The 25,002-nt window shown below is 45.7% G+C and overlaps 1 protein-coding gene across 2 annotated transcripts; it reads right to left on the bottom strand.

Moving 5' to 3' along the window:
• Window positions 1-251: 251 nt before the first annotated feature.
• kif23 (kinesin family member 23) lies at window positions 252-23,347 on the bottom strand. Of its 2 annotated transcripts, XM_084059672.1 has the most exons (23): window positions 23,221-23,347; window positions 22,936-22,999; window positions 21,320-21,448; window positions 21,124-21,229; window positions 19,902-20,038; window positions 19,676-19,788; window positions 19,211-19,381; window positions 18,971-19,015; window positions 18,224-18,336; window positions 17,515-17,636; window positions 16,941-17,043; window positions 16,781-16,860; window positions 16,568-16,687; window positions 16,172-16,331; window positions 15,548-15,709; window positions 15,270-15,436; window positions 14,631-14,804; window positions 13,163-13,387; window positions 3,786-4,016; window positions 2,576-2,664; window positions 2,361-2,439; window positions 563-636; window positions 252-476 (listed from the first exon to the last, which is right to left on the bottom strand). In XM_084059672.1, the coding sequence occupies exons 1-23, from the start codon at window positions 23,232-23,234 to the stop codon at window positions 452-454; spliced, it is 2,703 nt and encodes a 900-aa protein (XP_083915798.1). In that variant the 5' UTR covers window positions 23,235-23,347; the 3' UTR covers window positions 252-451. The 2 variants fall into 2 exon arrangements, with proteins under 2 accessions (XP_083915798.1, XP_083915799.1); XM_084059673.1 differs by lacking the exon at window positions 18,971-19,015.
• Window positions 23,348-25,002: the final 1,655 nt, after the last annotated feature.

The raw sequence follows: 25,002 nt of genomic DNA on the forward strand, positions 1-25,002 counted from the left end.
AAGACTGACTGGATCCACAGATCTTAAAAATCAACAGGAAGTTGGCATCTCTTAAAACACCCTCTCAACATCCTTGTTAACCTCTGAGCTGCTACCTCTCACTGGACTTGTTGACTTCTAATGTACAGACATCCTTGCTTCAAAGCATTTTTCTTTGCTCAATTTTTCTTTAATTGGTCATTATGAAGCAGTGAATCTGGCCATACGTGATACTAGTTTTGTATCCACAAACAAAAACAAGTACAATGCAGTGTTTTATAGGAAGTTTATTCCTGAGTCTACAGTAAAGGAGAAAAATCTTAAAAAAGAAGTCCCATATACATTTCATATAACTGCTTTGGTAAAGCCATGCATATACACACACACATTTATAAGAAGCACAGAATGTTAAATATGATAACATACAGTGTATTGCACAAAAGCCAGGTGAGGATTAAGATACTTGGAGTGTTTAGTTCTTGCCCTGTTTGCTGCGCCTGTAATTAAATAAAACAAACAAACCATTAGCTGTGAACACAAGCACTATTTTCTCATGAAATTGGGAAGATAACAGACTACTTACTTGTGTTGTTGTCCGTGATGCTCATAACCAGGGCCCATATTCGATCCAGCCTTCATCTCCAGAGCAACAGAACACTGGTAAAAAAGGCAATGAGTTTTTTTTTAAACTGTAGCAATGCAGTAGGGAGCAGTATGGGTTGGCGCCCCAGCCTGTGTCTTCTGTGAGGAAGAAGCCCAACAAACCCACAGTGAGGCCTTTAAGGAGGGCCATTCAAGCAAGCCGCAAGTGGAGCCTGCAGTACCACCACGGCCCAAGACACCATCACACCAGAATGAAATGTTTGGAGAGGGGGAGTCTGGTGCAACGCTCAGGTCCTGGACCTGGTGAGACGAAGGAGGAGCCCGGCCAGGAGGCCATCCACAGAGCCTAGCCCCTCCACGTGCCAGAGTATCTTCTCTCCCCCAGTGCCGGCAGAGTAGTTCCGGACAAGCGGATTGAGTGGCACTATCTTGCCCTAAGAGGACTGACCATGGGTAGCTACTGGGACGTAAGTCAGGGCTTGATCAACCCCTGCTGGGTCACCTGGGCGAGGGTGTATGTTGCGAGACCCGAAACACCCTATGACCCCAGGCTACAACACTGATGATACGTCCCAGGTGCATCCATGTGATGTTTTTTTTTTCCGCTGCAGATTCAATTTAATACAACAAACAATCAGGGGGGCATCATAGTAGTCCAGGAAATGTGGAGCAGCAAATTCAGAAAGATAGGTGCGTTTCCATCAACCAGTTTTTAACATTTTCAATTTGAGCCTTATAACAGAAATATTTTTCGTTTTAAGCCTTATAACAGAAATAACACCACAGGGGGATCAGTGCAATTACGCACAACACGGCTTACCAATAAGCGTACTTGATTCACCAGTATGTGGCCGTATGCAATTGGAAGCAATAAGGTTGCTCAGGTTGGCAAATGTCAGCAGAACTAGTACTCTGTACTGGTGAGTACCTGCCCATTTCAAGCACTTTCTGTAACTACAACGTCATTCACGAATAGTCCAATTACAGACGTAGCCTAATTGAAATGTTTCACAGTGGCAGCCCATTGGACCTCAGTGTGGCAGGTTAGACTGTAAAATATCATTTTCAGACAAGTGAGTGTCCGATACATCTAGGTTAATGTCCAATAATAATATGACACCTGACTGGACAATTAACACCAACTACTGCTCATCTTGATTAACCAACAATTAATATTCGGGGAAAAACACATAAATTAGCATTTTCTTTTGCTGATTTTCTGAGAATTCAGTTATAATTTGTGATACATCAGCATACAGCATGGAAACTGTACATTGTTTGGCATCTAACTCTAGCCAGTTCCATGTGCTAGCACCAGACGGCAAGGTAGCTCTGCTGGATTTGAGGCTAAATAGGAAGTGATAATCAGCATGGAGTTTGTCTTAATTTCAAGCACTAGTTTAAAGTCTTAAATCATCATGATATGCGTTTAGTAAATTATGGTCCCATCACTTTTTTTATTAATGATAAAGGAGGGTATGCTTGTAGGTATGCTTATAGGGTTTGTACTGGTTCTACCGAGTGAAGATTGCGATTGCAGCCAATAACAGTCGTTTCAGGTTTCTTTTCGGGACAAGAAGTTCAAAGATGGCAAATTTGAATTCGGCAAAAAAGTGGCTTCAAATGGGTCAGTAGAAATCAATGGGGCTCCAGTCGTCCACATTTTTTACAGTCTATTATGGCTAGCACAGGAAAGCACAGAGAGTTCCATGAGGTCTAAATGTGTTGAAAGTAACATTCTATGTGCGTACGGCTGAAAGTAGCGACTTTGGTCTTACCCTCGTCTCCACGTCAGTCCAGTCTCCTGTGTGCTCATCCTGATTAGCAGGGCAGCCTTCTGCAGACTTTCTTTTGCGGCTATTGCATAGAACAACAAACATGTTAAAGGCAAGACATTTAAACAGCAACTGACCGTTTTAATTAAAACATACATTAAAACAGTGACTGAAAAATGGCTGACCACCTCTTTATGCATTTTACAGTGAGCACCCACCGTGGTTGTGAGGTGAACTCCTGCTTCAGAGTTTCTATGTCGGTGAACTGGACTGCCTGTCCTCCACCCCTTGTTTGGATCACGTCACCCTGTAAGGAGGGGGTGGGTCATAGGTTAGGCAGGGTGTCTACCAACTTTTCACTTTACCTCCCAGCAGAACTTCACCCATTTAGACCTGAGGCCGATACTAAAAACGTCTCCTAAATCCTGAGTTTTCTGAAAAACTTAAGATTTTGTATTTGAAGTTATGTATATAAACGTTTCTATATACTGTATATAGCAACAACTACACAGAGGTGTTCCCGGCTTGAAAGGTAAAACAATGTATAGATGTTCCAGGTCTAAATGGGTGACAGTAAAAGTAAAACAAGGACATGGCAAGTTTAAAGGTGCATTAACACTGCACATGCTAAAGATTTGTTTCTTGAATTGTGGAATCTGTGTCTGTGCATTTGGTCGGAGCAGCATGATCAGCGATATGCATATCATGAGTGTGTTTAACACACTCATGATATACTGTGTTTGTTAAGCATGTTAAAGCAAGCGAGTACTTTTGCTCACCAAACAATTCTCTCTCATATTAGTCAATTCACAAATGTTTTATCATCTCAAGCAATACCAAACAAACTACTTCAACTGGATCGTGCACCGGATGTCACTGTTCGCTTCAGCATAAATTTCTTGAGTTGAAAGCGTTTCTGCTTGTCCAACTCACACCGCTCCAGATAAATACGTGAAATATTGTTCATTGTTGCAAAAAAAAATAATTTGTTGTATCCAGTGTGAACACACCATGCCCATATACTTAAACTGTTGCTGCAAACAGATTAATTATCTAGGGCTGCACAAAAAAAAAAAAAATCTCAATATTGAAGCACAGACGTTTTGAGGGAAGGTCATAAATGGAAGGGAATTTAGTTCTGCGTGATTTTGCATTAACGTGAATACAATAATTGGTCTAATAATTGATATGGAAACGGGGTTCCTACATTATTTTCAGTTGGTTTTGCCTTTCAAATGTACTTCCCCTTTTAAAAGATAAACATTGACCATGATACCCCATGACTTTTCCAAAACTTTAAATAAAATGTCAAATTCCATATCTTGCCCAGGATTTTTATGACTATTGGAATCTTATCAGCAGTCTGATAAAACACCTTTCTGCTGCTGGGTTTGGCATCAGAACTCATCACCTTCATGGTTTGCCTACCTTGATCAATTTGGTCTGGATCTCTCCATCAGAGGCCACCTCCTGGTGGGTCAGTAAATACTTGTCACACTTGGACAGGTCCTTCTCTCTGGGGTTAGACACCCTAATGGCATTGGGGATGACGGGCTGCATGACAGTGTCAAGTTCCACACTGGTTGAGGGCTTGTGGTCGACCCACCTTTCGCCAGCAGAACGGGAACGCCGGTGCAGTTGACGCACCGGTGTGGTGGTCTAACTCAGCCAGAAAAACATCAGAAGGTAACATTACACTTCATGGAACAAAGGTGGTCTAAATCATTGGTTCTCAAAGTGGGGTCCAGGGACCCCCAGGGGTACTTGAGGGGGTTCCAGGGGGTCCCCAGCTAAATGGATAGGAACCAAATGGACCCTTATGGGTCTGTAACTCTGGGAGTGTCCAAATGGAACCAAATGGACCCTAACGGGTCCATTTGGTTCCATTTGGACACTCAGAGTTAAATTAACATTGATTTTACAATATAGATTGGGGTCCCAGAGATATAAATGCCATTAAATGGGGGTCCGTAGCCTAATGCATGTCAAAGTGGGGGTCCTTTGAAATTAAAATGGTTGAGAATCACTGCTAGAGAGCCGTAAAAATCTTCTCTTATGGGGGTCCCTGGCTTATCTTTTCAAATGGGGGTCCGCGGGCCAATAAGTGTCAATATGGGGGTCCTTGACATGAAAAAGTTTGAGAACCACTGGTCTAAATAACAGAACTATAATTACTACATTGTGACATCACATTAATATAAAGGAGAACTGGCTTGGTCTGTGTAGTGTGTACATTGCACAAGAAAAACATGGCCATTTGTATTTTGCATAGCAACGGTGCCACAAGGTTATGTTGTTAAAAAGGGTAAGATGGTAGGGAAAACTACTTTTTAGTAAGAAAAGCAATTTATTTCAGGATAAAATGCAAAGGTGAAGATGGTAGGACATTTATTTTAGTAAGAAAAGCAATTAATTTAAATCAAAAAAGGAAAAGAAAATCCATAGGGACAAATTCACATTAAGCAATCACATATTTTTTGGGATATGTTCCATTTTCTCAACATCCTAAACATGCTGCACTCTGCTACTGCACCAACCATGTAAGCTGTGTCAGCTGCTTCCTCTACATCAGGGGCAGTAGAGGGGTCCTTTTCCTCTCTAAACCACATCCCTCCTCTCCTCCTTTGCAGTCTTTTTGCAGTATATGATGGAACATGAGCCCCACTGTGGGACTGGCAAACCTGCCCCCTGTGCAGTGTTGCCAACTGCTCCCACTCAGAGATACAGGAGGCCACAGACAGAGAGTTAGTTGTGACAGGTTTAGGGGAAAGGGGCAGTGGTCCAGTATTGCCCTCCGGAACTAGAGTGCCATTCACTTGCACTGAACCTGGTACTTTGCTGACCATGCCAGGGTGATTAGAGCTCTGTGACAAGAGAGTGTACATTTTCTCTATTTTGGATTTTGTTTTTAATATCTCTGCTGTCGGGCAGAAACCAGCTAACTCCAAAATGTACATTTTTCAGCAAATGAAAAAAGAAAAGTGTTAGGAGGTTTTGTTCATCATTGATAACAGCTGAATGGACCTCCAAGCTCACAATGAGGTTGGAGGTAAAAAGGGGGTGGAGCCTGTAGTCAGCAAAACCAGCTGACCCCACATCCCTTTGGTGGAGTTAGCTGGTTTAGCAGAACGTTTGAGGATCCAATGGAGTTAGCTGGTTTTGTTTCATTGCTCTCTCGTTGTTCACATATGGGAAACAGCGCCCCCTGGCGCGATGACAGAAGCTTCACATTCACTCCCTCAGGGCAAAAACCCTTTTTGGCCCTGTGGGCCTTCCCTCGCTTCCCAAGGTCCCTCCCCCGAGGGCATAAAAAGACCTGGCAAGCGGAAGTCATTCTCTTTACACCCCTCTTTGTTCCTTCTGCCAAGCCGGTGAAGGAGCTTCACTCTACAACAAACAAGGTCGCGGGTAACTACAAGCTCTAAAGCGACGGGTTGGATCCCTGTCCACCGAGTTCCCCGACCTCTTCTCCCTCTTCGTTTTCCCGCTGGGAAACACTAGAGCCATATGAAATCCGTTTTATTTTTTTCCCAATTCCGTTTTATTTTTTCCCAAATTCTGTTTTTTCCATTTTAATATTTCTGAATTCTGTATTTTGCTTTTTATGCTCATTTTTACCATAAAAAAAAGTGTCTGGTAAGTGGAAATGAATAAATGTTCAAGATATAACAGTCCATACATGGCCCTTGTTGTGTTATACGCAAAAATGTTCCCAAAATAATTCGGTGACTTCGGTCTGAGCATGCGCAAAATGGCGTCGCGCATGTATTATTGTTTCTATCGTCTTTCTAAGACTATTTCTACGTGGATTTTGCTGTTTATAAAGTAGGATGTGGCCATGCAAAATGGTGGTGTCCCGTGGACTTGTAAAAATTCGCGGTAAAAAAAAATATTTTACCGCGATTTTTTTTTTTTTCCAAATTCTGCAATATTCCGTGTTTTATTCCAATTCCATTTTTATTGGTCATTTCCGCGATTCCGTCCGCGATTCCGTTAACACGGATTTCATATGGCTCTAGGAAACACCACGAAACTACAAGCTAGCCTAGCCTAGCCAACCCTTCTTCTCATGGCTCGACGGGATCGTCAAGCCGTCGCCGATCACCGACTCCGGGAGGCCAGCCTGGAGCCTCCCCCGCGACGATGCGGCTCTCGTTCCTGTCGCCTTTTCCTCGACGACTGGGACACACACGAGCACTGCGTGACCTGCCTGGGTCTCGCGCATGCTGAGGACGCGCTCTACGGTGACCCGAGGTGCTTCGAGTGTGCAGGCCTGCACACCTCCGATCTTCGGGACCGGTTCTCCAGGGCCCAAAGGTCCTTCCCACCACCTCGTTTCCACGACGACTACGACGACGAGTTCGACGGGGACCGACGCTACTTCTCCTCCCGTCGTTCAATGGACCGCGGGCCATCTAGCCTAGCCGCCGGATGGGAAGACCGCACTCGACGGCCCCGCTCTTCGGCAGCAGCCGGCTCTGCACGTGCTCTGGAGCCTCCAGAGCAGCTTCGTTCCTCTCACAGAGAGGGTGGGGCGAGACCTACTCCAGCAACCCCGCGCTCTCGCTCTCCTACTGTGAGGGGGACCTACGACAGCGCCGAGCCCCGCATAGATTCCCCTTCCTCCCCGCCTGGGGGCCGCAGCAGTGGCGAAAGACAACAGGTAGCCTCTCGCTACTACTCTCCACCGGAGAGCGTTGCCTCCGACGAAGACAACGGGGCCGTCACCGCCTTTCAGCGACACCAAGACAACGACGGGAACAACTACCACGTTGTCGACGAAGTCGAGGAGGACGTACTGCACAACACCGAGCAGGTCGTGCTGCACGACACCGAGACCGCGGACCGCGGCCCCCCGGCCCTCGGCCCACCCGAAGGGGGACCCCTCCCCCCTGCTACTTTACCTGTGGAGGCTACCGCGGACCAGCCTGGCCGCGCTCCTCCACCGACGGAAAAAGACGTGGCTACAACACTGGAGCTCTACAGAACAGCCACCGTTCGTTGCGGGCTCAGATGGCCGGGCGATGATGTCGAGGAAACTCCCGCCAAGAGCCTTTCAGAATGGCAAGGTCTCGAATCAGTGGACGAGAAAGTCGTAAAGAAATCCAAGCTTCCCCTGGCTAAGGGTTTCAGTACAGCTCTTTCCAAGTCATGGGACAATCCACTGGGCCCCGATGCTGAGCCAAAGAGACTACGTTTCAACATAGATTGTGCGGGGGCGGGCGAACTCGGCCTCGTTGTCGTCCCCCCCATGAATCGCACCTTGGCCATGTCTCTTCTCCACAGCCACCGCGGACAGAAGGCTCCGTTCTCCACAGCGAAAGAACCTCCCTGTCTGACAAACGAAAAGGACATCGCTGGCTCCGTGGCCACCAAGGCTGTTTACAAGGCGTTTGCGTCGGGCGCCAGAGCCCTTAATGCCGCCGCTCTGCTGCAGGGGTCCCTGGCAGTACTCCTGAGCGAGGCAGGAGACGCCGCCACACCTCTGCAGCTGACGGAGATGCGACGCCTCACTCAAGAAATAATCTCGCTCAACAAATACTCAACCGAGTGGACCGGCAGGGGCCTAGGATTGTGTGTGACCCACGAGAGGGCTCGGTGGCTCGACCACGTTAACTTCAGGGGTGTGGATGACAAAAAGAAACTGCTCAACCTAAAAGTGACCGCAGATAACCTTTTCCACGGGGGCATGGAATATCTACAGGACAGCCATGCGGTACGTAAGGCGCAGGACGAAGCCGCTCTGTCTTGTATTCAAGCTCCAGCCAGACCCCCTCTCCCCAAGCCACATCCCCGTCCTGCACGACCGGAGAGAGGCAGGCCACCCACCCGGCAGGACGCCCCGTCTCGTCACACCCAGTCCTTCTCCGCCCCGCCCGCCGCCAGAGGCGAACAGCGAGACCAGAGGGAGGACGACCGCACACGACCCCCACCTAACAAGCCCCAGAGAGGCGCCTACCGGGGCCGCGGCTCCAAGCGGACTAGGTGACACTGTGAATTCCTGCCAAGAGAGCAGGGAAGATATCTCCCCCGGTTCCCTCCCCCCAGAGACGGTGGTTTCATGTCTGGGTCTAGTGGCCTCGGGCCTCAGTCCCAGGACGGCGAGGAAGAGGAGGAGATTCTCTCCGGAGTTTACGGCGGCGACAGAATATTGCGCCCCGGGCTCCAAGTTTCAAAGCACACTTACACATACCAAAGGACTAAATGTGCATGCCTATGTGTCACCTGTTGTTACTGCAAATGTTACCACAAATGTTTTTTATATGGCAATAAATGCTTGTGCAATAAAAAACAAAAGAAAAAACAACAAAAAATCCCAACAAACAGTCGAAATGAAAATGAGCCAGCGACCGCTACGGACCCCCACAAGGGGGTCCATGGCGGTCGCTGGACAGAACGAGGGCTTTGTGGCGGGCCAAAACCGTCACTTGCTACACGGGTCACGCAAAAAAATTCCTGGTCCAAGATGCGCCACAAGGTAAAGATAAGCCAATGTGTTTGGGAGACGGGGGGGGCAGCCAAAATGGCCGCCCCCACCCAGCGACACGTGTCGCTGGACAAGATGGCCGCCGTTGCTCGCAGACACGTGTCGACAAACACATTGGCAAGGCCCACGCGGTTAGCCAGAACTACAACGATGGCCGCGCACGTGAACCCGGAAGTAGTAGGAAGCACTCTCGCCAGACCAACGAGTGCAGCCAAGAGGGCGGCTCGGGTTTGCTCGACTACGATAACAACCCCTCCCAATCCGTTGTCGATGCGCATCGAGAAATGGAAACAATGCAACCCCAACGCCTGGGTGCTCCGTACGATAGCACGGGGGTACAAACTGCAATTTTCCACCAAACCACCCATGTCCAACAAAGTACTGTTGTCACGAGCGAGTGGTCAAGCGGCTGCGACGTTACGAGAGGAGATAGCCTCCCTGTTACGCAAGAACGCCGTGCGGGAAGTATTACCAGGAGAAAGCCGGCTCGGTTTCTACTCGAGATACTTCCTAGTCAAGAAGAAAGGAGGTTTACGTCCCATCATGGATCTCAGAGCTCTCAACAGGTATTTGAAAACTTTTCAGTTCAAAATGTTGACGGCAGCGGCTTTGCTACGTTCAGTCCGACAGGGCGACTGGTGGAGCTCGATAGATCTAAAGGACGCATATTTTCACGTTCCCATCTACCCGCCGCACAGGAAATTCCTGCGCTTCGAATTCGAGGGTCGTGTGTACGAATACCTGGTCCTCCCGTTCGGAATGTCGTTGAGTCCCAGGGTGTTTGTGAAATGCACTCAGGCAGCGATAGCTCCTCTGAGGCAGAGGGGCATTCGCATCGCGAGTTACATAGACGACTGGCTACTGAGCGGGGACTCGTATCAGGAGGTGGTTCACCACACCCATACAGTGGTGTCGCATCTGACCTCCCTAGGTTTCACACTGAACCTCGAGAAGTGCATGCTCACCCCGTCCCAACACGCTACTTTCATAGGTATCGAGCTGGACGCTATTACTCTCAGGGCTCGCTTATCTCAGGAGAGGATAGTCTCTTTTCTGAAGTGTCTGGCCATGTTTCAACTGGAACGCAAGGTCCAGTACACAATCTGCATGAGGGCGGCAGGGCTCATGGCTTCAGCCATTTCCCTGGTACGTCTGGGCAGATTGCACATGCGCCCTTTTCAGAGATGGGTGGGCTCCCTAGGGATCCCGGTCACTCAGGGTTTTCGCCGGGTAACGGTGACCGCAGCGAGCATGCAGTCCCTTCGTCAATGGAAAATAGCCTCTTTCCTGTCAGAAGGCGTCCCAATGGGGAGGATCATCTCCAGGAAGATGATAACCACAGACGCCAGTCTGACCGGTTGGGGCGCTACCTTCGAGGGCAGGACGGCCAGGGGTGTGTGGGACCTCAGTTTGAGGAGGGCCCACATCAACTACTTGGAGTTGATGGCGGTCCTTTTGGCGTTGAGACGTTTCGAGCCCCACATCAGTGGTTGTCACGTTCTGGTCAAGACGGACAATACCACGACCATGGCCTACATCAACAAGCAAGGAGGCTTGAAGTCTCGTACCTTGGACGGTTTGGCGCGGAGGCTGACAATGTGGTGCGACACGCACCTGGAGTCAATCAGCGCCTCTCATGTACCAGGGGTTCTGAACAGGGGAGCCGATCTTCTGTCCAGAGGCAAGATCCATTTTTCGGAATGGTCTCTGCACCCCGCGGTCGCAAACCAGATCTGGGCCAGGTTCGGACGGCCCCGAGTGGACCTGTTTGCATCAGAGGAGAACGCGAAGTGCTCACTGTTTTTCTCAGTGAAAGGCCAGGCTCCGCTGGGTGGGGACGCCCTGGCGCACGAGTGGCCGAGGGGACTGCTCTACGCGTTCCCCCCGCTGGAGCTGATCCATCCCACCCTGGAACGGATCAGGCTCCGGGACCTGACGGTACTGCTGGTGGCTCCAGCATGGGGCACGTGGAGGTCGGAGATAGCTCCCCTCCTTTACGATCGGCCCTGGCCCCTCCCGCTGCGAGAGGACCTGGTGCAGCAGGCGGGGGGCGAAATCCGTCATCACAGACCCGCAGACCTAGACCTGTGGGTCTGGCCCGTGAAAGGGAGAATTTGACTGCGTCTGGTCTTCCACCTAGAGTGGTGGCTACTATTCAGGCCGCTAGGGCACACTCCACTAGGTCCGTCTACGGAGCTAAGTGGGGTGTGTTCGAGGAGTGGTGTGTGGAACGGTCCCCGGTCGTGGTCCCGTTCCAGGCATCAGTAGCAGACGTCCTGACCTTCCTACAGGATAGGTTGGATTTGGGAAATGCTTTCTCTACGATCAAAGTGTATCTGGCGGCCATCTCTGCCAACCATGTTGGTTTTGATGATGGGAAAACCGTGGGAAGACAGCCCCTGGTGTGCCAGTTCATGAAGGGCGCGTTGCGTGAACATCCTGTTTCACGGTCCTTGTTCCCCACGTGGGACTTGGTCCTGGTGCTCGACTCACTCTCTCGTCCTCCTTTTGAACCTTTGGAGACGGTGGAACTAAAGTTCCTCACGCTCAAGACGGTGCTTTTGGTTGCGCTGACAACAGCGAAACGGGTGAGCGACATTCATGCCCTGTCGGTAGTTCCGGAGTGCATGAGGTTCGCTGGTGATGGCAGTAGGGTGGTCCTTAAACCCAACCCGGCGTTCATCCCCAAGAACCATCTGGCGGTGGTGACACCGACCGAGCTGGTGGTTTTCACCCGCCTCCGTTTACCTCAGAGGAGGATCAGAGGCTGCACTGTCTTTGTCCAGTAAGAGCCCTGCGGCTGTATGTCCGGCGGACTGCGGCCCCGAACCGACCCAGTCAGTTGTTCGTTTCCTTGGGCCCTGGACCAGGGGGGAAGGCAGTGACTAAGTCCACGCTTTCCCGCTGGATTGTGGAGGCTATTCGCCTGGCGTACACTAGTAGGGGGGCTCCAGTGCCGGAGGGCCTGAGAGCGCATTCTACTAGGAGTGTATCGACGTCCTGGGCCCTCTTCAGAGGGGTGTCTATTCAGGACGTCTGCACAGCGGCAAGTTGGGCGTCTCCATCAACTTTCGCAGCTTTCTACAGCTTGGACGTGGCGGCGTCTTCCATGGCGCACGCAGTCTTGGGCGTAGCTTCCACCTGAGGGTGGACGGGTGCATGGAACGGCTGTAGGTTCCGTCCATGCCCCTACTTCTTAGTGTATGGCAGGCCGATTTCTGGGCCTTAGATTCATAAGGCGGACTTCGGTCTGTCAGGGCCCTTCCCCTCTTTAAACTTAGACGGGCTTTGCCTGTTTTTCTTTAGTTTATAAGGCAGACTTAGGTCTGTCAGGGCCCCACTTTTTCTTGTTCCGTACCCCAGACCCGGTGGGTCTGGGGGGCGTACCCTGGACCCGGTGGGTCTGGGGGCGTACCCTGGACCCGGTGGGTCTGGGGGCACCGGGGTGCCAGGGGGCCACGTCCCGGAGGGGGGCGGGGCCCTGGCGCCCAGGTGCTGGGACAGGTATTGTGGTATCTTGGTTGTAGATACATTCCGGGGGTTTATATCTCCCATATGTGAACAACGAGAGAGCAATGAAACAAAACTATGGGTTACTTCCGTAACCCCGGTTTTGTAAGTTGCGAACGAGTTGTTCACAAAAACACCCTTCTTTTTTGCTTGGCAGAAGGAAGCTGGTGTGTAAAGAGAATGACTTCCGCTTGCCAGGTCTTTTTATGCCCTCGGGGGAGGGACCTTGGGAAGCGAGGGAAGGCCCATAGGGCCAAAAAGGGTTTTTGCCCTGAGGGAGTGAATGTGAAGCTTCTGTCATCACGCCAGGGGGCGCTGTTTCCCATATGTGAACAACTCGTTCGCAACTTACAAAACCGGGGTTACGGAAGTAACCCATAGTTTCTGCCCGACAGCAACAATATTAGAACGTTTTTCAACATTGAAACAATGATGATGATGATTATGCAAAATAATTCTGATTCTCTCAACTAATTGTGATTAGGCGATTATGTAATAATTGTGACAGGTCTACGCACAGGTCACACCGTTGCATGCACACAAAGTTACTATAGCATGCACAGACACCACAGTTACATGACAGGCACATGACAGGCACATTAAAATTAGACAAGGGTTGCAGCAGCAAAGAAGGGGGAATAATGTGCATTAGAACAAATACATCAGGTAAGGTCACAATGAATTAATTGGCTCATATAATATTGCACAAACGAATGTTGATTTGAGTAGACAGAATTGGGTTCGCTGTTCTGTTAGTATAAGGCGAAAGGGGAAGATGAACCCTAGAGGAAATTTTAAAGCCACTTACAGGGACAAGGGAGGGTGAAGCAGATCTCTTGGCAGGGACTGGGAGACGCTCCTCCTTGGGGGACGGACGACGCTGTGGCCTGGTCTGCCGCTGGGGGATTTGGGGAGCATCTGAGCAACTGGGCACCTTGCTCTCAGTCACGATGGCCTTCAGCTGTTTCAGCTTCTCGTTTTTCACCCACAGCTTGTTCTGCATCTCCAGCTGCTTGGCTTGAACGCGCCTCTCCTGCAAAACCCAGGAGTCACAATGTTAAAACGAATTTACCCATGATGGCATAGCGCTTTTTATTTTGCCCTCTCTTTAGTGGATGAAAATGGTCAAATGTTAATGTAATAAAATGTTAATGTAGGACTAGGCTTAATCCATGTAGTTTAATGCTTAATCCATCATTGCTTAAAGGTGCTAGTTGTAATTTTTTGTAAAAAATGTATTAATTTAACTGTGCCGACATGACAGACTCAAAAGCCAGGCATGCAAACAGCCTCGGGGTGAAAAAGGTGACAACGTGTTTCTTTTTTTTCGGGTCAGGTGTCACACAATTTCCCTTTTTTTGGATTCAAAACGGCTATTGTAGCTGAAAAGCTACAAGTTTGCATGTCTGAGCCGACTACTAACTATCGAAAGCAACGAGAGCTCCACTGAGCTAAGATTCCTCCTCAAAAAATAGTGTCCAATATCTAGGAAACTTTTCATGTTAATACCCAACCATAAACCTTCCGAATTGCTCTCAGGTTCATACCCAACCCTAAACCTTCTCAATTACTCACAATCAACATTTAGCAAGCAGGTCAATCACCCTGCCAATTTGTCCTAAGCTTATTACTGTACTGTAAAACTAGTAAAACTAGCACAATACAGCTGCAATCAAGCCAATTTAAGATGGACCAACCTACAATTTATTAGCTTGTCCTTTGGACTTAACTGCTTAGAAAGCTGCACCAGGCATAATTGTCAGTAAAGAAAGTAAGACAATTATGTTTCATCCAAAATGGCCATAACACAGATGGTAAACCTGATGCATTGCATGTAAGCAATTTATTGCTTCAAAGTTGTTAATTTGGAACTTAACAGCTATGGCAACATTGCAGGCAGTTACATTCTTGTACTAAGAATCTCCTAACAGTGTGGACAAAACTAAAAAAGCAAAATTGCAACAACAAAAACTGTTCAAAGGGATATTGTCGCTGTCAGGTTATTTTCACTACTTTTGTGCATCACTGCCATATGATGAAGTATAAAGTAGGGCATTAACTTTGAAATATAGATGTTGAAATACGGAGACATACAGTTAAGTATACAAATTGAACCAAATGGTTTGGTACCATTAGTTCACTCAGTGTGTACCACTATTGTTTCCTGTGTAAAACAATTTCTCTGTCCAAATGATGTCAGCAAGTTAATGATTTGTGATGGCGAAACACTAAAGTGCACACAAACACTTTTGTAAATACCATGAGGTGTTACTCACGCATTCCTTCTGCCACTTGAATTCTGTATCAGCGACCATGCCTTGCATTCGCTCCTCCATACGTCTCTTGTCTGACTGCTCTCTCTGCAACTTATGCTCTCTGGTGCCCAACTCCATCTGCAAAGAGCGCTTGTTCTCCTCATAAACATTGGTGGCCTTCTGCAGAATTTCAATCTAGAACAGACAACATGGTAGAAATGTATCGATAAGCCATCAGAACGGTGAAAGTGTCCCAAGCTTTCCAATGACAGCAATGCCTTGGCAAGGGTTTCCTAAACCTACAATTATCCAATTAAATAACTCCTCACTACTGCATGGGTGCATGGGTCTTATTTTACATTGTGTTAATGTCACCCAATAAGCTGCTTACCGTCTACTTTATTGTCTAGTTTAGTCTTGGTGATGGTGAATCATACATTAAGACTGCACATAATTCACACAGGAAATGTGTGAATGCCGTTGTACATCACTGTATTTTATTAACATGAGCGTGTACTTTCTTTGTCAGGGGTTCCCTGTTAAGTGTTGAACCAATTCATTTTTTGGTTGTCTCTGACCAACAACCCAAAGAAAGTTCCTCATATGAACTTGTACTTAATATCAATGAGATTGATTTCAAACAGCACATCGGCATCTTGCCTTGTATTCTTGCAACTTGGTAGTCTTCTCTATGCGTTCAAGCTCAGCCTGCTGATTCTGAATGATCTTGTCCTTGTCTGCCAGCTTGCCGTTTTGTTCACGAATACAATTATCTTTTGCACCAAGGACGCCATCCTGTTCCTGTAGCATGGACTGCATCTGGTTGGCTGAAACAACACAGGGGTGAACACATGCATGGGTAGAAGAGATCATAAACTTAAATAATTGAACAAGGAACATTTTAGGTAAGAGGTTGCAATCAGGACAGTAATGCTGACCTATTCTATTGCATTCCTCGATCCTCAACCCTCTGACCCGGTGCCTCTCTTCCAGCTTTGAGAGCAGCCTGTTAAAGGCGTCATCATCATGGGGGGTTGTCAGCTGACAGGAGGGCAGCGGGGATAGCGGGGGTATGTTTCCAGTCGGCAGGGAGGGGAAACCTAGGGTGCAAACACACAATTTCAATTATTACTTATGATTGATAACCCTGGCGGGGTAGCAATAACTGCATTTACATGCCCAGAAATACCTTAATTACAGGCAATAATTAGGAAATGACAATGAGTCTGAAGCCCGATACAACAGTATCCCATGCTGATGGCCATGGTCTCTTCAGGATGACAATGCCCCCATCCATAAGGTCACAGTGGTTTGATGAGCTGGACACTGATTCATATGATTCGCTTCTGCCTTCACATTTACCAGAACTGAACTCAATTGAACACCTACAGTATGGGAGATGGACTGATGTTTTAGACAGCGCTATTCACCATCATCACCAAACACCAAATGAGGGAGTATATTATAGTTGTTATGATGGCGCAACACCCTACTAAGACTTTAAAGATTTTTCCCTTTACTTCATCTGTGTATATAGCTCCCTATAGATTTTGTTAAGTTACCTCCGTCTATGGGACCACCACGGTCATCCAGCCTGCGGGACAGCTCCTCCTGGAGGGCCTGATTCCTGTTACGCCGGCCTGCCACAAAGCCGCAGTTCGGTCGGTCAACCGGCCGAGCCACCTCCACCTCCTGGGTCATTTCTGCAAAGCGCATCACCAACTGCACAGGGTATAACATAAAAAGAGTTCTCAATAGCTCACAAAACAAACAGTTTCCAGCACAAGCTCACCTTATGTGCTTTTAATATTTCCATATTGCTTTTTTATCATTTGTCAATCCTGGTCTTGCATATTATATTGTATATTGAAACAGGCTGCTGTAATAACCACATTCCCAAATGGGGATAAAATACATTTTATCTTTCTTGAAAGCCAGATGTGAGGGGAAACACGCACCATAGTTTCCTCATAGTCATCCGCTTTGGGGTTCACACAAACCACCATTCGAACTTTGCCTTCCCCGTCAAAGTAGTTTTTGAATAGATGAGTAACCTTAGAGTCTCTGTAGGGAACCATCTGTGGAAAGAATATTTTTTTCTTAAATTAGCTGTGCAAGTGGACAAATAGACTGTTCCCTTTACATTAGATGACAACTCAAGAGATGCAAACCTTGTGAGTGCCATACATCTGATTTTCTCTAAGAATCTCGATACAGGTCCGCAGTGTCATCAAGGACTGATTGATGTTGCCTGCAATAAGAAAAAAAAGTCAACATTCCATGAATGAATGCTTAACAAAATATTTCCATTACTTTAGTGGCAATACACACCTGCTTCACGCAGACGGTAACCCTCAGCCTGCGTTCTGTTGTTGCGTTCGCTCCCTGCCAAGTCCACCAAGCACAGCTGACTCACAATGACCTGGTTCTTATCCTGAAAAACATTCACATCACATTAGTAGGGCAGAGCACAAAGTGACAATGTTTCAGAACTGCCAAATACATTACTGGTCCAGCCAACTCTATTTCCATCTTCACTTATACTGTAGGTGTGTCGTGTCCATCCACTTCTGTCCAGGACACCCCAAAACCTGCTGGATTGAACATTCGTTCAATCCCCCACCCCCCATTCACCTAGATTTGGTGGTTCTCAACTCTCATGATGCTGGTTCTCCATATTACCAGGTAGATAATTGCATTCACCACACTGTTGTAGGACTTCAGGCCAAGGTGGCAATACAGGGTTTGCTCTTCTCTCCCTTAACTTGACATTTACTGTTCTCATCTCACACACACATTTCTTTCCTTACAAGAGAGACAACAATCTAAACACGATGATTACACAACCAACAGCAACCAGCTCAGATGCGATGAACAAACACCCAACAGTCAACTTCACACCGACCTGAAAAATGTTCTCTCCATCTGCATCCAAGGGTGCCTGCAACAGCTTGACAATGAACACACTGTGGGAGCGACTGGACTCCCTATTCAGCTGGGTGTTTGCAATCCTCCTCTTCTTCTGACCTGGCAGAAACAAAAACAAGGTTCCCAACAGAATCACCAGACATGTAGCTGACACACATTATTTAAAGTAAACCTTATGTCATGTTAAGCACAAATATAGTTTTCTCAAGCCAATCCTTGCGTTTTCAGTTTCTGCTCAGAGAGAAGATTACATACTGGGTCATTTCCTGGTCAGAGCTCACCCTTGAGTGTAGCAATACCAGGTCAGTCACATCTCAGCTCATCATCGCAGTGTTGTGTGAGTGTGTGTTAATCAGGTTTTTTCATAACCCGCCCACCCCACGGGAACCCAACCTGCCCCAACCCATCCCACAAAAATGAATATAAATCAACAACCCAGCGCGTCCCGCAGCCCGCCAAAAAAAAACACAAGCAAATCATTTCAATTGCTTTCCAGAGAGAGAGGGGACGGAGGGAGAGAGAGAGCGCGCGCGCTTTTCTTCTGTGGGTTGACCCGCTTCGCCCGACCGCGATAATTGCGTCGTAATCTATAACCCATCTGCCCGCCCCGCGGTTCAACCCGCAGGACCTGTGGGTTACGGGCCGGCCTGCACATCACTAGTGTGTGTATATTTTTGGAAGCTTACCTCTCCAGAACACCTCAAAGGCCTCCTCAGTGGACTTTACTTCAACCTCTGTGCATCCAGCGACATACATGTTGTGGTTGGAGTCCTCTCTGAGAATTTTAGACTGAGGTGGTCTAGATTAAGATCAATCAAGAACAATGGACTTAGTCAGTGCACATGTGGAATTGCATATAGTTGCTGATCTATTTATTTTTAACATGCAGGAGAAGGACTAGAAGCAAACATGTTGATGGGAAACTTTTGCATTGCAGGAGCAGAGTCATAGAAAGCATTTAGGCGGTCACATTCAAAAATGCCATTCAAAGCAGCACATTAAACATAAAGACGTGAAAACTTTGAGATCACATACAAAAAAAAGCAACAGAGGTTTGTGTGTTACCTACAATACTTTTATAGATTTTCAGACTAAAAGGCACCCACCATCGCTTAAGACATGCCTGATGTTCTATCCCTCCAGTCGTTCAATTCAATAACTGACAAATTGTTGATAATAGTTTCTCTTTCTTTGCCCGCCTACTTTCCACACTTCAGTTCTGCTCGCACTGCGGTGCGCTAATAAAATACTTTGTTTTCCCTAACAGCAAACGACTGGTAGGCACCTGAACATTGAGCATGTCTACAGCAGAAGCAAGTCTCCATTTTGTAATTTGCATAACAATCGAAAGCGGCTTTAACACAACAGGTGGCACTGGCACAGCAGGGAACTACATTTTCTATATGGGGCTACTGCGTGCACTGGTCACATACATGAACTCAGTGTTCAGTCGCACCGGGGTGCCTCCCGAATTCCACCTAACAAAAGGAAGTGAGGAACACAAACATTTCATCTGCCAACCAGTGTACCATAAGCCTATATGCATCATTGTGTTTACAAATCTGCCTACTACAAAGAAAACTGTTATAGAACACAACCAGAGCACTCAATCATTTATCTGGATTCAATGAAACACATAAAATGTCTTTCAATTAAGCATTGCCCAAACTTACTTTTGTTTCAATGGATCATATGGACTTTCTTCCAAGAGGTCATAGATGTAGTTGTTGTATATTTCCACATAGGAGACAAAGATGCTGTAACAGCCGTCTTCATCCACTTCGTCTGCCTTACAGGCCTCGTCTGGTGTAATCATGTCAGCAAATTCTGGGTCAAGCTTTTGTCTGTAAAAAACAAAAAAAAGGTTAGATTTTAGATCATGTGGAAGCAATAGGACAAGAGTTTAGTGATGCACCGGTTGCAATATTACAATTGCCGGTTTGTTTATTAGTAACTCCGATCATATGCCATTTTATTTAGGCCGAGTACAAGAACTTAATTTTGAGTAATCGCCAATACAGAATAACAATATAGGATTTATAATAGAGACAGTTAAACAGTATCCATTATAAGTGTTGTCTTTTCTTGGTTTTAATCTTATCGCAGTGTTGGCGTACTACAGGGGCATGCAAACGTACCCTTTGGATGGTGTTTTGGGGACGGGTGGGCGGTTTTCACGCCTTTGGCGCTCCAGCAGGGCGTCAACTTGACTTTGTATCTCAACGCCATTCTTGTCATCAGTCTTAAACACCTGTAACAGACAGTATGTTATAGCACTGGAGAGTCAATTCTTCACAAGAATAAATTTCAAAGATGTGATAAACTTACAAATATAGGAAATATAAAAACATTTTATTGCCTTACATATCTTTTGGCCTGGTAAGGACCTATGCTGTTGAAGATCATGTCGAGCGAGCGAGGGAGAAGACCGCCCTGGCCTGGAGAACCGGTCATAGTGAAGGTCTTTCCACTACCAGTTACGCCATATGTGAAGAGCAGCCCTGTTAACAGGAAATCCACAATGAAAAACACATTAGTAGTCAACCTGAACTACAACAAATGCTAAGTTTTAATGATATTTAACACAAGGATTCCTAACCTTAATTTTTTTACGATTAGGACTTTTATGAATAAAACAAGTTTAGGACATAAAAACACAAGAATATAAAATGACCCAGCAATGGGTCCGCAGCCCTGTGTTGGGGACCGCTGAATTAACCCACAGTAGTATATGTGGTTGATTGTCAGATTTGAAACAGAAAGCCTCTCAGTAGTTTTACAGAGAACATTATGCCTCGTCAGTCACTATCCATAGTAACACTTGAAACCAGCTTGCCGGATAATGTCTGTAGTATATAGCTTTAGCTCTAATGCCCAATTCATAAATGTAGCTTAACTCATTGCTCATATTTAAGTATGCCCACACAAACATCCTCAATTATTTCAGTAGACTAACTGAGGACTGCATTTGCTCTCCCCCAGGACTTCAGAACGTGTATGGTATGCTGTGATTTGTTTTTATTTGTATATATGTTTTTGCACTGGATTTGCTGTACACTCAAATGTGTTGTTTATATACACAGTTTTATTAATAGCCATTTGGGTAAATGTTTACACTCCGAGTTTACAGACCTGTAAAGGTGGTTCTAACCGATAGCTGGAGTACTCCTGCACAGGTGATTTGCATTTTGTATACAGGACAATTGGCCACTTGTCTACATTGCATTGTTAGGCAAGAAACAATGATCTCCACCTATGTACTTACATTACAAAAGGAGTGTCAATGACTGTAGTCTGCTACTTGTGGATTTGAGAGGGGTACTTTTGTAAACCTGAGATATTTTGGGTGCTGGACCATGCAAGGCTTTATGAGGCCAAAGGTGCGGTGAAACAGGGTTAGATAGTTACCTTTCAGGGTGTCACAGTATAAAAACACTGTCCAAAGTATATTTAAGGGTGTTAGGTTAAACCGGATGCAGCAACAGAGACTACTCCTGCTAAGCATTATAGTCTATGTAACACCACAGTGGCAGGAGGTAGATTGAACATGGTTAGTTTAACCCTATGCAGGTATTGTTCTTCTTACCATTTTTCCCATGTATAAGGTCCTCCACCAGTGGTTTGGCAACAACCTCAAATAGGTCCATCTGGGTCGTTGACACTCCAAACACTTCTTTGAATGCATACTGTGTCTGAAGCATACAAAAGAGGGTAGAACATTCAGTTTAGCTACAGAACAATCCCATTTACTCTTTAACAGCGCAAAATGTAAGGCAGTTTACCTCCTTGAACTCGCCATTCCGATTGGCTTTGAGCCCATCTGGCGCATGCAGCTGGATGGTGGTGTTGCTGATCACTTCGATGCAGCATTCCTCAGCTTGCAAAATCAACGGGCGAACGCGACAGTACACCTAGACATGCAAGATTGGTTACCTTTTAAACTATAAAAGGGGGTCCAAATGAACGCTATCATTATCCACAGTCAGACTGCTTAACAAATATGCCTGGTGTTGACAGCCGGTGAAACAGTAAATGCTTGAATGTGGAGAAAAAGTGGCTTCTTGTTTCTTTAGAGTTCTGAGTCTAATCCATTTTTCAATGAATTGAGTACAAAGGACCAATGCAAACAAGCCGTGCTACTACCAAAGTAAAGTACTTAAGTAAAAGTATCAATACTGCAATGTATAAATACTCTGACTGTTACAAGTAAAAGTCCAGAATTCAAAATGTACTTTTGTAAAAGAAGTCCAAAAGTATTGGTATCAAAATGTACATAAAGTATCAAAAGTAGAAAGTACTCATTATGCAGAATGTCCAATTTCACAAGTTTTCAAATGTATACAAATCTTTTGAAAATTGCAGATCTACAAGCGCACATTTAGTCCAGGGGCCAAGCCATATTTTGGTACCACCTAAGGTGACCGTAAAGTTTTTGTATTTTTGTCTTCCTACATGTCTCTAGTTTATATTTTGGTATGATAACCCTTCCAATCTTGTAGCTTAATGGCAGTTATCACTACCTACCGGCTAATGTATCCGGTAGGAGACACAAAGTAGAATCTTTGTGTCTCCAACCCCGGGCATCAAATTATTGCGACAAAAAACAAAATATATCCATGTATTCAAGGCTTCATGGGGTGTGCAATTGATAACTTCTCAGATGTTTGGTGTTTGCTTAAAAAAAGACTGCTTTCCATAAGCTTGTAAAAGTTGACCCTCCTTCGGTCTAGGGTGGTCATAGCTGAATGGGTAGAGAGTCCCCCTGAAAAACTTAAAGGAGGAGTTCACCCAAAAAAATATTTATTTTCTATCAATTGCACACCCCATGAAGCCTTGAATACATGAATATATTTTGTTTTTTGTCGCAATAATTTGATGCCCGGGGTAGGAGACACAAAGATTCTACTTTGTGTCTCCTACCGGATACATTAGCCGGTAGGTAGTGATAACTGCCATTAAGCTACAAGATTGGAAGGGTTATCATACCAAAATATAAACTAGAGACATGTAGGAAGACAAAAATACAAAAACTTTACGGTCACCCTAGGTGGTACCAATTTGTGAAAATATCAGTGTTGGCCCCTGGACTAATTGTGTCGCATCATGGAGCATTGTGAGCTTGTAGATCGACTATTTTCAAATGGTGGAAATGTATATAGGGATGAACGTGGATAATGCATGTTTTGTCATAATAATCCAAATCTAAAAAGTAACTAGTACTTTTCAAGTCATTGCAGTGGAGTAAAATTATAATATTTGCCTGTGAGATTTAGTGGAGTAGAAGTAAAAGAAGAGAAATTTGGAAATATCCCAGTAAAGTATAGTACTTGAGTAAACGTACTTAGTTACTTTCCACCACTGGTCTCATCTCTCATCTCCAAATAACGACGTTACTTACCCCGACGGGATCTTTCTGGGTGTTGCTGCTGGTCTTGTGGGCTTTACGGGGAGTTTTCCATTTTCTAAAGAGTTAATCGAGAATACATTTCAGGCAAAAACAACAAACAAGTTGGTCAAACCGAGTCCGTTAGGGAGACATGTTTTTAACAAGGGGCTAACGGCTAGCTCACTAGCTTCACTTTAGCCAACGTTAAACGTTACAACGGCTACACAACGTAATAGTATCGACTTAAAACGTGTCAGTTGTCACAATTACAAAACGATTCAAAGGTAGTTTACTTACGGCTGTCGAGACATTGTGTGGCGGTTTATTGTATCGCCTCAGCCTGCCTCTCAAGACTCAGACTCGGTCTATCGCCAATTTATTTCAAACTTCCCTCTCCACCGTCTTGTCTCTATTAACTTCCAACTCAAAACACACCGGGTGGCTTCTTTCAAAAGACAATAGCCAATAGGATTCAACAACACCCGTGACGTATTTCCGTTCAACTAAAGGAAAAAGAGAATCATGTTCCGGAAATGGATACCGGTTGGCGTCGCATTGTTTTTGTTCCCCACCACTGGTGGAAAGTAACCGAGTACATGTACTCAAGTACAATTTTGAGGTACTTTTACTTAAATGGAGTATTTCCAATTTGCTAAACTTTTACTCCACTACATCTCAGAGGCAAATATTATACTTTTACTCCACTACAAGTATTTGAAAACTTTACTAGTTACTTTGTAGATTTTGATTATTATAACAAAACCACTTCAGCCCTATTTAAACTTTGGCAATTTGAAAATATATAATTATATAATTACTTAAAACTTAAGTAAAATATGTTTTACTTAAGTAAAGTACTACTTAAGTAAGCTACGAGTTAGAATAAAAGATGGACATATCAAACCATTACCAAAAGAAACGAAATTATAGCAAACTAAACATATTTTAAACCAGGGGAATCATTTTGGGGGTGCACAGAAGTTTCCGGTCATGGGTTCCGGCCACCTGATGACGTAAAGTTATTTCTGCTCCGACCGGATCAGAACGCGCCACCATGGCGCCTGCAGGCTTTCCAAGGTTAGTTTTAATATTAATAAATATTCAATTAAGGTGGATGTATAGACCCTTAACAGACGACGTCACACTGATAAGAACCAGTATGCGTGCAACCAGTATGCGCTAAATGAAACCCATTCTATCAGGTCTCGCTAGGACGCGCCTCACTAGCCAACACACAAGAGGGGGTTGGGATGTGCTGAAACTAGCGCACCCCGAAACAGGTTGGAAATTGATTGCGTGAAACAATCACCTGCGCATCCAGTCTCAATGTTAGTAAACAATTAATTGGTCTATTCACACATGAATACACAGGACCCCAATGGGGCATCCTACTCCAAATCAATGACCCAGCTCTCTAAACATTGCAAACAAAATCAAAACCCAGGACTAAAGTAAGCATAAACAAAGTATACAATGCTTACCCAAACCAAGTCCATACTTTACCAAACCCTTACTAAAATGTTAAAATACTTATATAAGCGCCCATTTTGTCATGAACCTGGCTTAGTGTTCAGACAAAAGAGAGGGATACATGGATAGCTTAAAAACATAATTTATTAAATAGATAAATCAAGACAAAGACCAATTAAGTTAATTATTAACAAAGGGTTATGGAGTGTGTTAGTCTGTATAATCAGTGTGTAAGCGAGTGGATGTGCGTAAAGTATGACTATGGTGGTGGATGCAAACAATCAAAAGTGTGACAGGGGAGAATGAGAGCAAAAGGACTGTTTTTAAAACCCTGAGAACACTGGGCCCAGGTGTTTCAGGTCAGAGCTGATGGCCTCCCAGCTCCACCTACCAGGTACCTCAACCTAAACCCACAAAAATGGACAAGCACGTGGGAGGGCATCGCACACTATAAATGAATGAATGAATATCGTATCATCAACCATGTGTCGTGATGCAGATCATATCACTGTAAAAATGTATAGCTGTTACTTGTGCTTAACAACATACTGTGTACACCTGGAACCTTATGTGCGTACTCCATTACAATTTGAAGTCGACAGAGAGGCT

The sequence above is a fragment of the Gymnoscopelus microlampas genome, assembly GCF_963454915.1.
Source record: "Gymnoscopelus microlampas genome assembly, chromosome: 6".
In the NCBI taxonomy this organism is placed as follows: domain Eukaryota; kingdom Metazoa; phylum Chordata; class Actinopteri; order Myctophiformes; family Myctophidae; genus Gymnoscopelus; species Gymnoscopelus microlampas.

Bases quoted from the DNA above. Each gene is read 5' to 3' on its own strand.
- kif23 (XM_084059672.1), bottom strand. The intron at 16,861-16,940 runs GTGTGTATTGCC...TTCTTATTGCAG, and splicing joins TTACCGTCTGCGTGAAGCAG to GCAACATCAATCAGTCCTTG. The intron at 2,665-3,785 runs GTAGGCAAACCA...CCCTCCTTACAG, and splicing joins TCCAGACCAAATTGATCAAG to GGTGACGTGATCCAAACAAG.